The sequence below is a fragment of the Amphiura filiformis genome, chromosome 12 (genome assembly GCF_039555335.1).
Source record: "Amphiura filiformis chromosome 12, Afil_fr2py, whole genome shotgun sequence".
NCBI lineage: Eukaryota > Metazoa > Echinodermata > Ophiuroidea > Amphilepidida > Amphiuridae > Amphiura > Amphiura filiformis.
Window position 1 is genome coordinate 62320101 of NC_092639.1, and position 13649 is coordinate 62333749.

At 35.2% G+C, this 13649-nt stretch overlaps 1 protein-coding gene across 1 annotated transcript in view; it reads right to left on the reverse strand.

Moving 5' to 3' along the window:
* The window catches only part of LOC140166988 (uncharacterized), a 113980-nt gene extending 111430 nt beyond the window's left edge, over positions 1-2550 (reverse strand). Inside the window, exon 1 of the mRNA XM_072190470.1 lies at positions 2173-2550. Within this exon, the coding sequence (XP_072046571.1) occupies positions 2173-2229 (57 nt within the window). The 5' untranslated portion in view covers positions 2230-2550. The remainder of the gene's footprint in view (positions 1-2172) is intronic.
* Positions 2551-13649: the final 11099 nt, after the last annotated feature.

Here is a 13649-nt window from a genome sequence, read left to right on the forward strand (position 1 = left end):
CTGGAAGGAGACTTTGAGCCAACTGGAAGGACTCTTTGAGCAACTGGAAGAACACTTTGAGCAAACTGGAAGGACATTTTGAGCAAACTGGAAGGACACTTTGAGGAAAATGGAAGGACACTTTGAGCAAAATGGAAGAAGACTTTGGCAACTGGAAGGAAACTTTGAGTAAACTGGAAGGACACTTTAAACAATCTGGAAGGACACTTTGAGCAAACTGGAAGGACACTTTTGAGCAAACTGGAAGGACACTTTGAGCAAACTGGAAGGACACTTTGAGCAAACTGGAAAGGAAACTTTGAGCAAACTGGAAGGACACTTTGAGCAAACCGGAAGGACACTTTGAGCAAACTGGACAGGACACTTTGAGCAAACTGGAAGGACACTTTGAGCAAACTGGAAGGACACCTTCGGCAAACTGGAACCTTGGAACTGCTAGTCTCAATGTGAGATCAAGAATGATTTGATGAAAAAATATCCAAATATTTTTGCGGTCTTGAAAAGCAAGCTTTTGACGGCAATATGTGTTCAGAAAAGTGTTTATATGCTAACTGGTTTTGCAGTGTAGCCTATATATTGTGTTGGCAGTGGCTCCGGAACCGGGGGTGGCAAGCGACAGGTGGAGCGGGTAAGTGGCAGGGGCCCCAATAATTTTGGTGTCTATGGAAAGTACCACTAGGCCCCCAATAACTTGGGCCAGGCGCCTTTGAGCCCCTATTTAAAATTTTCCCGAGCCTGGAACACATCAAACGAAATTATAGTCCAACACTACACCAGGCACAAAAAGAAACTCGTCAGTTACATTCATCCTTGCTGTTCAATAACTTGATCATTTTGGATTATTCTGAAATATACATTTTGTTAATTGGACTTTTCTTTCTCATTTGACACCCTGTTCGTGAAAAATGAACCAAGAATTGACCAACATATGCGCCTCCAAAGCCTCAAACCCCAAAATCAAAAGTTGCATTTTCAACGATTTTCAATGGGAACGCATCGCTGTATTGCACACAAGCACCACAGGCCAATCAATAAAGCACACAGTGTAACAGGCACAATTGAATCGTTAAAATTGCAACTTTTCATTTTGGGGTTTGAGAGTTTGAGGCGCATATCTTGGTCAATTCTTGCTCAATGTTCACGAACAGGGTATCAAATGAGAAAGAAAGGTCCAATTAACAAAATGTATATTTCAGAATAATACAAAATGATCAAGTTATTGAACAGCAAGGATGAATATAACTGATGAGTTTCTTTTTGTGCCTGGTGTATTTTGTTACGTCAGTGGTATGCTCTGAAATCAAAATGGCGGACTTCTAAGATAATAAACCTACAAGCGTTTATGACACTCTTAACATTTACTCTAACTTTAAAAATTGTTTGATTGACCCAACAAACACAAAACGTTTTACGGAAAACGTTTAAATTTCCGATTATATAAATGGTAAAGGGTGTAACACGTCTTAATGATATATGAAAACATCATTTTGAAAATTCTAAAATAATATTATCATATTCAAGTGTTGCAAAATGTTTGGCAAAGATATTTCACGATAATATCTTGACATCTATAAAATGTTCTTGTAGTGTTTTTCTCATACTTATAAAACGTTTTAAAAGCGTTTTTACGACCTTTATCATGTTTGATAATAATCCAACATTTTGGCCTAAGTGTTTTGGCCAAAACCAAAACAGTGAAAACGTTCTAGGTGAGCGAAAAATAGTGTAGTGTTGAAGTTAAAACTTTAATGCACGTTTATAACGCTTTAAAAGCATTTTTGGATTTTCTGGGGAATGCGTGAAAATACTAATCATAACTCTATCTTATATTTGGGTATAGTTAGTTATTAAACTTTCTTAGAAAAGTGTGAAATCGTGTTTTCAGTATACACCTGCTGATCTGTTTGTAAGCAATTATGTAAGGATCTTACACCTCCTTGTCTCGACCGAAATAAAACTTCAAAGAAACTTTTGTGGAAAAAAGTACGTGGATTGGGCATAATTAATTAATAAAGACGTTAAAATAAAGTAGGTAACAATTCTGTAAGAAAAAAGGTAGCGATGCATATGTCAGTTTGACCTGCCTGAGGCGCCATGTTTTATCGCGTAATAATAGTTACATATGAAGATATTTTGAATGTATTTTCTTCTCATTTTCAGTGCAAAACTTACCACTAATAATAATGCCGAACATAATAATATTGCAGCTATTCCTTTGGTCCATTCCATGTTGGATATAATTGTCCGCGCCAGCAACGGGCGCAAATTATTGGAATCCTTATCACCTCAGACTTTCCGGGTGTGTCGCATTCGAGGTGAAGACAAAATATAGACACTTATGGATAACAAAATGCCATCATCGCACCACCTGTAAATCCCTTTCTAATGTTGATCAGATTTGCACTACGGGTAGAATAAAGTTCCCTGTATATATCCAATGGGCTGCTGGCTATTTCCAAGTTTTAAAATCCACCAAAATGGCTGCTACTTCTGGCTGGTGGTGTAGTGTTATTCCTGCAAGATCACCAGCCATCGACATTGAACGCCCAATTGTATGGCTCAGCAAACCCAAGTTGAATGTCATGAACACGTACACCTATGCAACAAGTACCAGATATACAGCACTCATTTCATCAAAGAAGGTCAATTTTATGCTTGTTCCTTTGTTTGATATTACCCAAAGTATATGAACTTCTTATACAGAAGATTCACCCAAGTGGAAACCATATAAATATAGCCGTGGCAGGTCACTGAGTCGCAAGTTAAATAAGAACGGTGTGATTCGTGCAAGTTTTTGCAGCCTTCCACCTTAGGACGTTTTTCTTATAGTTTGTGTAACAAAATTGTTACCTTAGGACGTTTTTTTCTTATAATTTGTGTAACAAAATTTTTTAATTAAACGTTTCAAAAGTCTTGTGTTACTTATTATTTTATTTGATGACATCATTGCAACATTGCACAACGTCGACGTTGTAAACTCACAGGGTTTGTATTTGTTTGCAAATTACCAAAAATGATACTCCGGCTATACTCTCATTTCAAAAAAGGGAAAATCACTCCAAAAGAGTAAACTTTTCACTATTCAAGGAGACACATAAAGGACCACTCCAAAAGGAGTTCCCTTGTATCATACTTTAAAGAGTGGACATGGCAGGCTCTTCAGTTATAGTGAAATCACTCCGAAAGAGCAAATTTTACTCCAAAAGAGTGCATTTTTCTCTCTAAAAGAGTATAAAAGATCCGCTCTTTAAGGTATGATATGAGGCACAACTCTTTTTGCAGTGGTCCTTAATACATCTCATTGAAGAGTGACAAAGTAATTTTTTTGGAGTGAAATGTACTCATTTGGGGTGAAATTTTCACTCTTTTGGAAGTGATTTTCACTCCTCTTAAGTGCATCCAATCTTTGGGTACACTCTTATAAAGTAAAAGAGAATACTCCTAATTGTTGGTATATCGATCTAGCTTCAATAAAGTGTCAATGTGAACGTCAAACTGCAAAAAGAAAAAAACATAAACAGCTAAACTAGTCTTCTTTCTTTCTTTCTTTCTTTCTTTCTTTCTTTCTTTCTTTCTTTCTTTCTTTCTTTCTTTCTTTCTTTCTTTCTTTCTTTCTTTCTTTCTTTCTTTCTTTCTTTCTTTCTTTCTTTCTTTCTTTCTTTTCTTTCTTTCTTTCTTTCTTTCTTTCTTTCTTTCTTTCTTTCTTTCTTTCTTTCTTTCTTTCTTTCTTTCTTTCTTTCTTTCTTTCTTTCTTTCTTTCTTTCTTTCTTTCTTTCTTTCTTTCTTTCTTTCTTTCTTTCTTTCTTTCTTTCTTTCTTTCTTTCTTTCTTTCTTTCTTTCTTTCTTTCTTTCTTTCTTTCTTTCTTTCTTTCTTTCTTTCTTTTCTTTCTTTCCACACATACCGTAGCCTTACAAAACTAATTTATGGGAGTACCGTAAGAAAACTCCCAAGTGGCACTTTATCCATGCAGCTACCGAATGGAAACCCGTATGTTTATTTTATAACGCCAAGGTATAAAAGTGTTTAAAGTTCATGTTTAATTTAAAAGTAAATATGTATAATATGTTTTAATATCTAAATATGTTGATGTGTTTAACATTGAGTATTTAGGAGCGTTTATGTGTTTAGGGATTTCCTCCTATACCTTTACTGTGTAAACACCAAGAAGTGTTTTAATAAGTGTTTTAAACCCAAACGTTTTTATTTACAATGCAATTAGCATAATTATAAGCAAAAGTATATTTTCATGCTCAATTCCATTATCGTTATAACATTATTGTCAAAACACTGCATGGAGGACATTTTATGGCTGTATACCGGTATACAAAACAAAACAAAACAAAACAAAACAAAACAAAACAAAACAAAACAAAACAAAACAAACAAACAAACAAACAAAAACACAGCAAAAGTTACCGACATAGTCAATCGCGTCAAATTCTAAAATAATTCTAAAATAATTATGTAGAATATCTGTATTCAGCGTAATTTAATATGTTTAAGTGACAAAATTCTCATGCCTAAATTGAAAAATTGAAAATGGATATTTAAATATTATTTAAAGTACAAACCTTGATGCAATTTATATGACTTTATCAAAGTTCAATGTAATTAATGTACCCAATCAAGATAGAATAGGCATGTTATGTGTAGGCGAATGACATTCTGGTTTGCTACAGAAAAATACAATTATCAATAATTTCGTTTGGACTAATTACATGGAATATATAATCGAAGGTTTTAGATGATTAGAATGTTTCTGAATGAACTAAAAGAGTATGTCGAATTGTATTTTCCTAGGCTCTATAAAAGAGAGGGGTGCAAAATTCGCAAGGTTTATTTTTGAAAACGTGACAAATTCCGAGTTGAAACTCCTATTAGTATTCCTTTATATAGTTCCCTAAATCAGATTTTATTATTTAACATGTTTCCACTAAATGATGATTTTTTAAAAATAAACCTTCGCTGCAGCAGATAACACAACTGGGCAAATAATAATACAAATCATGAAATCACAGTGAGTGAGTGTCATCTACGACTCATTGACCCTGCAAAAAATAATATTCTGTCTCGCTTGCTCGACAGAACTAGCCCGACCTCCCTATGTGTTCCAGTTCAATAACAAAAATGAATAGTGACAATCAAGGTGCAGGTTACACCTATATCACAATGCCAAAATCGTATTGTTCTCTGGGAACAAATAATACTTTCACTTGTTGTCGGTATTTTAGCCAATATTATAGCGAATGAATTAATGATAAATTTGATTATGTGACTCGATCAATAATGTGAAGTCAGTTTGTCATATATCGTCAGCCTACTTAATTGCCGGAGTAGGCCTAATTTGTTGTAATTTTGAGAACAAAGTACATAATAAGTTCAAGCATGCATTTAAAGATAGCTATTCACCAATCTTCACACAAGAATAAATGATAATGATACAAATTAAAGGGAATGATCGGAAATAATTAGGGTGATTACGTAACTGATGCATGCTTGAACTACATTTTGCACTTTGTTCTCAAAATTACAACAAATGACTTTTTTTTATTATCGTAGTAGGCTGACGATAGAGAACTTTTAATTTTAATCATGTAAATGTCATCAGAATGTGACATATAATAATACTGTAATAATCTTCCAATATCATGAAGTAGTGAGCCTACGTCGAATTTTAATTAATAATGAACTCAATATATTATCATTCCTTTTAAGGGATCCAAAATGAGCGTTTATTGCGTTTCGACAGTATTTTTTTGGGACATGAGAGCACCTCAGACCTATCGAATTGCATTCTGAATACGTAGCATGTCTTTCTGATATCAAATAATTTTCATTTTTTTAAAAATCACAATATAATACAAATTTTATGACAAATTATAAAAATTTGATATTTTTCAAATTTTTGATATATAACAGTCCTCGAAGTAAATTATATAAATCGAATGATATATTCTTAAAGTGTATGTAGCTGGGAGGAAAAGCCGACGGTCAATTGAAAATTTTGACCTTTCATATTGAAGATATGGATTTTTTCCCAAAAAGACCTAATTTGTTTTGGTGTTTTGGGAAAAAAAATCCATATCTTCAATACGAAAGGTCAAAATTTTCAATTGATCGTCGGCTTTTCATCCCACCTACATACACTTTTAAGTATAAATCATCAGATTTATAAAGTTTACTTCAAGTACTGTTAAATATCAAAAATATCAATTTTAATGATTTGCCATAAAATGTGTATTAAATTGCGAATTTCAAAAATCAAAATTATTTGATATCAGAATGACATTCTTCGCATTCAGAATGCAATTCGATATGTCTGATGTGCTCTAATGTCCCAAAATAAATACTGTCCAAACGTTCATACCCCAGCCCTTAAGTACTTAAAAGTACTGTCTTAGTATTTTAATGTTTTTTTCAAAACAATAATTTCTTGAATATATAACATGTCTACTTTAGTCTTAATGTTCTTCCTGTAAAACAAGAGAATTTCTAAGTCAATAATAAATTGGATTTCTGCTACAATAAACAACACTTTTTATATTCGCAGTAGCAAAGTTTTATTTTTTGGTAGATTGGAGGGCGCCAATTATCATTCTGAGCCTATATTTTGAGCGGTAGTATACACTACAACACTGACGAGACGCAGAAAACTAAAATGTTCACATACTTTCCAAAATTAATCTGATAAAATTCCAGTAAGATAAACAATAATGAATAATAAGACTGACATTTTAAAGATGAAATATAGGAGAAACGTGGAAATATTTCAATTAAATAACATAATTCATTAGCATGAAAGTTCATCTGTATTGGTAATTCATATACCGTATCTCTTGATCTCAATACAAATTTCCATATTGAGATCAAGAGTTAAAATATTCCTATAAACATAATTCAGATAAATATCACATACACGCCCACCTAACTTGGAGTATTTAAATCCACAACCGAACGTGGACCCCATCGAAGAGCATTATTTACATTTCAAGGAGGAGGGCTCATACCCCCAAAGAAACGTGGACATTGGTTCACTAACGGCGAATCACACGTTGCTTTGCATTTTGATTGATTCCGGTGTACGTCCCCGGTTGCAGGTGTGTCCCCATTTAGGCGGTGAAAAGTCATATCATGTTCCACGTTTGTGGATCTATACCAAGGCATTCACACATTTTATCCACGCCCTACATTACACAAAATACACTCATCTTCTCTGGTGCATTAACGCATCGCACGGACTCTGAAAGACCCTACAGTTATAGGCATACATTGTGGAAAGAGTACCTTTTAATGTAGCATTTGACATGCATACGCGGTGGATTGATGAAGTTGCTATCTACTGCTTATAAAGGTATTGATGAAGTTGCTATCTATTGCTGATAAGGATATTGACGAAGTTGCTATCTACTGCTGATAAGGGGATTGATGAAGTTGTTATCTACTGCTGATAAGGGTATTGATGAAGTTGCTATCTACTGCTGATAAGGGTATTAATGAAGTTACTGTCTACTGCAGATAAGGGTATTGAAGTTTCTGTCTACTGCTGATAAAGTTATTGATAAAGTTGCTATATATTGCTGATAAGGGTATTGATGAAGTTGCTATCTACTGCTGATAAGGCCGTGTAAAATTAATATTTTGGTTCTCGTCTTCTCCCTCCTCAATTTCTGGGATTTGTCAGATTTTTTTATTTTTAGATTTTTCAATTTTTTAAGACTTTGGAATGATTTATGAAATCTTCATACATATAAATAAGTTTATTAGAGAACAAGCATCACTTCCAAGTCTTTTTGTGGTACTCTAGGGGGTTTATCCCTCAGAATCTCACATTTGAAAAAAAAAAGGGCCTCATCGTTTCCTCGAGCACTGTTGGAGAAGACCGAAAACTACTGACAATGCTAATTTTACATTGAAAAAAAAAAAAAAAAAAAAAAACCTCCCTCATCAATTCATGAAAATCCTCTGGACGAGAACCAAAACATTAATTTTATACGGCCTAAGGGTATTGATGAAGTTGCTATCTACTGCTGATAAGGGTATTGATGAAGTTGCTATCTACTGCTGATAAGGGTATTGATGAAGTTGCTATCTACTGCTGATACGGGTATTGATGAAGTTGCTGTCTACTGCTGATAAGGGTATTGATGAAGTTGCTATCTACTGCTGATAAGGGTATTGATGTAGTTGCTATCTACTGATGATAATGGTATTGATGAAGTTACTACCTACTGTTGATAAGGGTATTGATGAAGTTGCTACTTACTGCTGATAAGGGTATTGATGAAGTTGCCATCTACTGCTGATAAGGGTATTGATGAAGTTGCTGATGGCTGTTGCATTATTCGACCTTAGTAAGGTTTTAGACAAAGTCCCCCACAATCCATTGTTGCTCAAACTTCGTTCTGTTGGCATCACTGGCCCTCTTCTATGCTGGCTTAGGCCATACCTTTCCGGCAGAACCCAGTCTGTTTCTGTCCATGGTGTTTCTTCTGACCCTATTCCTGTTCTGTCTGGTGTTCCCCAGGGCTCTGTCCTGGGGCCTCTACTCTTTCTTATTTACATTAATGATCTTTGCTGATAAGGGTATTGACGAAGTAGATTTATATTGCTGATGTAGTATTGATGAAGCTAGTATCTACTGCTGATAAGAGTATAGATGTATTGTATTCTAATGATGAAGTATTGACGAAGTTGCTATTTGCTGCTTATAAGGGTATTGATGAAGTTGCTACCTAATGCTGATAACGGAATTGACAAAGTAGCAAGATGCTGGTGATAATGGTATTGATGAAGTAGACTACTGATCAGTATACTACTGATGCAGTATTGATGAAGTTGCTATCTACTGCTGATAAGGGTATTGATGAAGTTGCTACCTACTGCTGATAAGGGTATTGATAAAGTTGCTATCTACTACTGATAAGGGTAATGATGAAGTTGCTGTCTACTGCTGATAAGGGTATTGACGTAGTTGTTATCTACTGCTGATAAGGGTAGTGATGAAGTTGCTATCTACTGCTGATAAGGGTATTGATGAAATTGCTACCTACTGCTGATAAGGGTATTGATAAAGTTGCTATATACTACTGATAAGGGTAATGATGAAGTTGCTACCTAATGCTGATAACGGAATTGACAAAGTAGCAAGATGCTGGTGATAATGGTATTGATGAAGTAGACTACTGATCAGTATACTACTGATGCAGTATTGATGAAGTTGCTATCTACTGCTGATAAGGGTATTGATGAAGTGGCTACCTACTGCTGATAAGGGTATTGATGAAGTTGCTACCTACTGCTGATAAGGGTATTGATAAAGTTGCTATATACTACTGATAAGGGTAATGATGAATTTGCTGATGGCTGTTGCATTATTCGACCTTAGTAAGGTTTTAGACAAAGCCCCCCACAATCCATTGTTGCTCAAACTTCGTTCTGTTGGCATCACTGGCCCTCTTCTATGCTGGCTTATGCCATACCTTTCCGGCAGAACAGTCTGTTTCTGTCCATGGTGTTTCTTATGACCCTACCCCTGTTCTGTCTGGTGTTCCCCAGGGCTCCGTCATGGGGCCTCTACTCTTTCTTATTTACATTAATGATCTTTGCTTGTCTACATTTTCCCTATACAATTCTCTGGTGATATACGCCGATCACCCTCTATTGATGAAGTTGCTATCTACTGCTGATAAGGGTATTGATGAAGTTGCTATCTACTGCTGATATGGGTATTGATGAAGTTGCTATCTACTGCTGATAAGGGTATTGACGAAGTAGATTTATATTGCTGATGTAGTATTGATGAAGCTACTATCTACTGCTGATAAGAGTATAATTATATGTATTGTATTCTAATGATGAAGTATTGACGAAGTTGCTGTCTGCTGCTTGAAGTTGCTACCTACTGCTGATAACGGAATTGACAAAGTAGCAAGATGCTGGTGATAATGGTATTGATGAAGTAGACTACTGATCAGTAAACTACTGATGCAGTATTGACGAAGTTGCTATCTACTGATGATAAGGGTAGTGATGAAGTTGCTATCTACTGCTGATAAGGATATTGATGAAGTTGCTACCTACTGTTGATAAGGGTATTGATGAAGTTGCTACTTACTGCTGATAATGGTATTGATGAAGTTGCCATCTACTGCTGATAAGGGTATTGATGAAGTTGCTGATGGCTGTTGCATTATTCGACCTTAGTAAGGTTTTAGACAAATTCCCCCACAATCCATTGTTGCTCAAACTTCGTTCTGTTGGCATCACTGGCCCTCTTCTATGCTGGCTTAGGTCATACCTTTCCGGCAGAACCCAGTCTGTTTCTGTCCATGTGTTTCGTCTGACCCTAAACCCTGTTCTGTCTGGTGTTCCCCAGGGCTCCGTCCTGGGGCTTCTACTCTTTCTTATTTACGTTAATGATCTTTGTTTGTCTACATTTTCTCTAAACAGTTCTCTGGTACTATACGCCGATGAAACCACCCTCTATTGATGAAGTTGCTATCTACTGCTGATAAGGGTATTGATGAAGTTGCTATCTACTGCTGATAAGGGTGTTGATAAAGTTGATATCTACTGCTGATAAGGGTATTGATGAAGTTGTTATCTACTGCTGATAAGGGTATTGATGAAGATGCTATCTACTGCTGATAAGGGTATTGATGAAGTAGATTTATACTGCTGATGTAGTATTGATGAAGTTGTTATCTACTGCTGATATGAGTATTGATGAAGTAGATATATACTAATGATGAAGTATTGACGAAGTTGCTATCTGCTGCTGATAAGGGTATTGATGAAGTTGCTACCTACTGATGATAACGGAATTAACAAAATAGCAAGATGCTGCTGATAATGATATTGATGAAGTAGACTTCTGATCAGCATACTTCTGATGCAGTATTGATGAAGTTGCTATCTACTGCTGATAAGGGTATTGATGAAGTTGCTATCTACTGCTGATAAGGGTATTGATGAAGTTGCTATCTACTACTGATAAGGGTATTGATCAGGTATAATATGTATACTGCTGATGTAGTATATAATTGATGAAGTTGCTATCTACTGCTGATAAGGGCATTGATAAAGTAGATGTATACTGATGATTTAGTATTGATGAAGTTGCTATTTATTGCTGATAAGGGTATTGATGAAGTTGCTATCTACTGCTGATAAGGGTATTGATGAAGTTGCTATCTACTACTGATAAGGGTATTGATCAGGTATAATATGTATACTGCTGATGTAGTATATAATTGATGAAGTTGCTATCTACTGCTGATAAGGGCATTGATAAAGTAGATGTATACTGATGATTTAGTATTGATGAAGTTGCTATTTATTGCTGATAAGGGTATTGACAAAGTAGCAAGATGCTGCTGATAATGGTATTGATGTAGTAGACTACTGATCAGTATACTACTGATGCAGTATTGATGAAGTTGCTATCTACTGCTGATAAGGGTATTGATGAAGTTGCTATCTACTTCTCCATCAATATCCCTATCAGCAGCAGCTCTACTTCACCAATGCAACAACAACTTATAATAGCCTTATCTGCAAGGGTAGATGAAATAACATCTCAAAGTCGTGGGCTGAGAATAATAAAGTTAAAGTTCGAACTAAAAACACAAATTTAATCCATCTGTTACTGTTAGTCTTTCAGAATGGATGTCGCTGCACTTGTATAATGGCTCTATCTAACATACCCAATTTTTTCAAATGACTGGAAAAGTGACCTCTAATGACTCCGGTCCTGTTCTACTATGTAGTATAGAGGTTGTGCATATGATGTATCATACCGTAAATATGGCGGACTACTAAAATGCATTCAACAAAAGCATGATTGCAATCTACTGCTACAATCAAATAGGTTGATGACAACATTTGATTGAATGGACTGCTCTGCGCCATGATTACGGTGAACAACACTGGTTCAAATCTTTTGTTTGGAGCCCATTAATAATTTCATGCACAACCTTTATACTGGGAGGAGAAAGTAAGCACTTTCCAGGAGACTGCTTGGCAAAAAATGCGTGGACCAGTGTAAAAAGAAATACAAAATGTTACATTATTTTAATTTTGGAGAAAATAAACATAATTTTATTTTGAAAGTTGAAAGTTGAAACAAAATTCTTTGTGAATCTTGACAAACGTATATGACAGTAATGAAAACAAGTAAAATTATATTTAAGTGACCAAAAAAGTCAAATATCAAACTTTTTATTAAAATTATCTGCATGTTTTCTATAAAATGTAACAAACTATATAATTATCTATCAATATCTCCCACAAACTTAAAACAAAATACAAAAGCATTAGAACCCAAGCGTGTGTCTGCCTGGACCTATTTGTTAAACAAACATATAGGCCTATATCTTGAATAACCCATAACCCCACCACAACATTAGGCAGGAAGATTATCGTCATCATACCTACAGTTTCCTGTCACCTACCCATATTGGGCTATTCCAGTTGAAATCCATACACCCCCTATGGAAGACATAACCTTAACCTCCCACACAGGGAGTATGAATTTCAAATGGGATTACTTTAATGGGTGATACCATTTGAAATCTACTGTATCACCCTGTATGGGAGATTAAGGTAATGTATTCCACAGGGGGTGTATGGATTTCAACTGGAGTACACATCACAACTTTAACTACAGACATCACCAGTATGATGTTGAAGAGCAATGTTTATATTTTGCAACAAAATGTTCACACCAAAATATGGATTTTGTATGGTGTGATCTATATAAATGGTACTGTATTTTTGTGAGGTTTAATTTGTGTGCTTTCCCCAGTCTAACAGGAAGCTGCAAATTTTTAACTCTGCAAAAATATTACACATAGTACTTTATGTGAATATATTTGGAAACATGAATTACCATAACCACCCGGGTATAAGCCCACCTTCGACTATAAGCCCACCCCCCTATTTTTCAAAACATTCTGGGAACAAGGGTGCACTCAGGTATAAGCCCAGTACTAAATTGTGGCCAAGTTCTTAAATCAAATCAATGCTTTGTTCTCATATTTAAGAACAAATATAAAAAAATATCAGTTGATAATTAACATTCCACACTTATAATTTTAAGAAATTGACATAGATTATAGAAATTACTGGTACATTGGGCATATACAAATGGGGGATGATTGTTCTTATTTTTAAATTCAAGCACTAGCCCTTCCTGGTTATAAGCCCACCCCATTTTTGAAGTGAAATCTGCCATCTAGGGGGGTGGGCTTATACCCGAGTGATTACGGTAAATACCCACTAAACTGTCCAGAATTGATAAAATCACGAAAAATTAACCCAGCAAAAATATCCCACAATACATTATTTTGTATCAATTATCATTATTTTCATAATTATTAATGTGATCAGGAAAGTTGATGTTTGAGTGTCCATAAACATAATTTGAATAGACTGCTATACGCTGGCGAAGTTACGAAATTAATCGGATTAATTACCATAGCAATAGGTGAAAACAATTTTGAACATATCGCGCTGCACTACAAGCAGGTTACACTCACCACCTGTGTATGTCTGCAATCATAGATTGAATACAATACTGGTCTTTTCAAAGATACTAATCTTACAGGTGCAAGTAATCAGCATGATATGGTTCAATGAAGAGGTACCG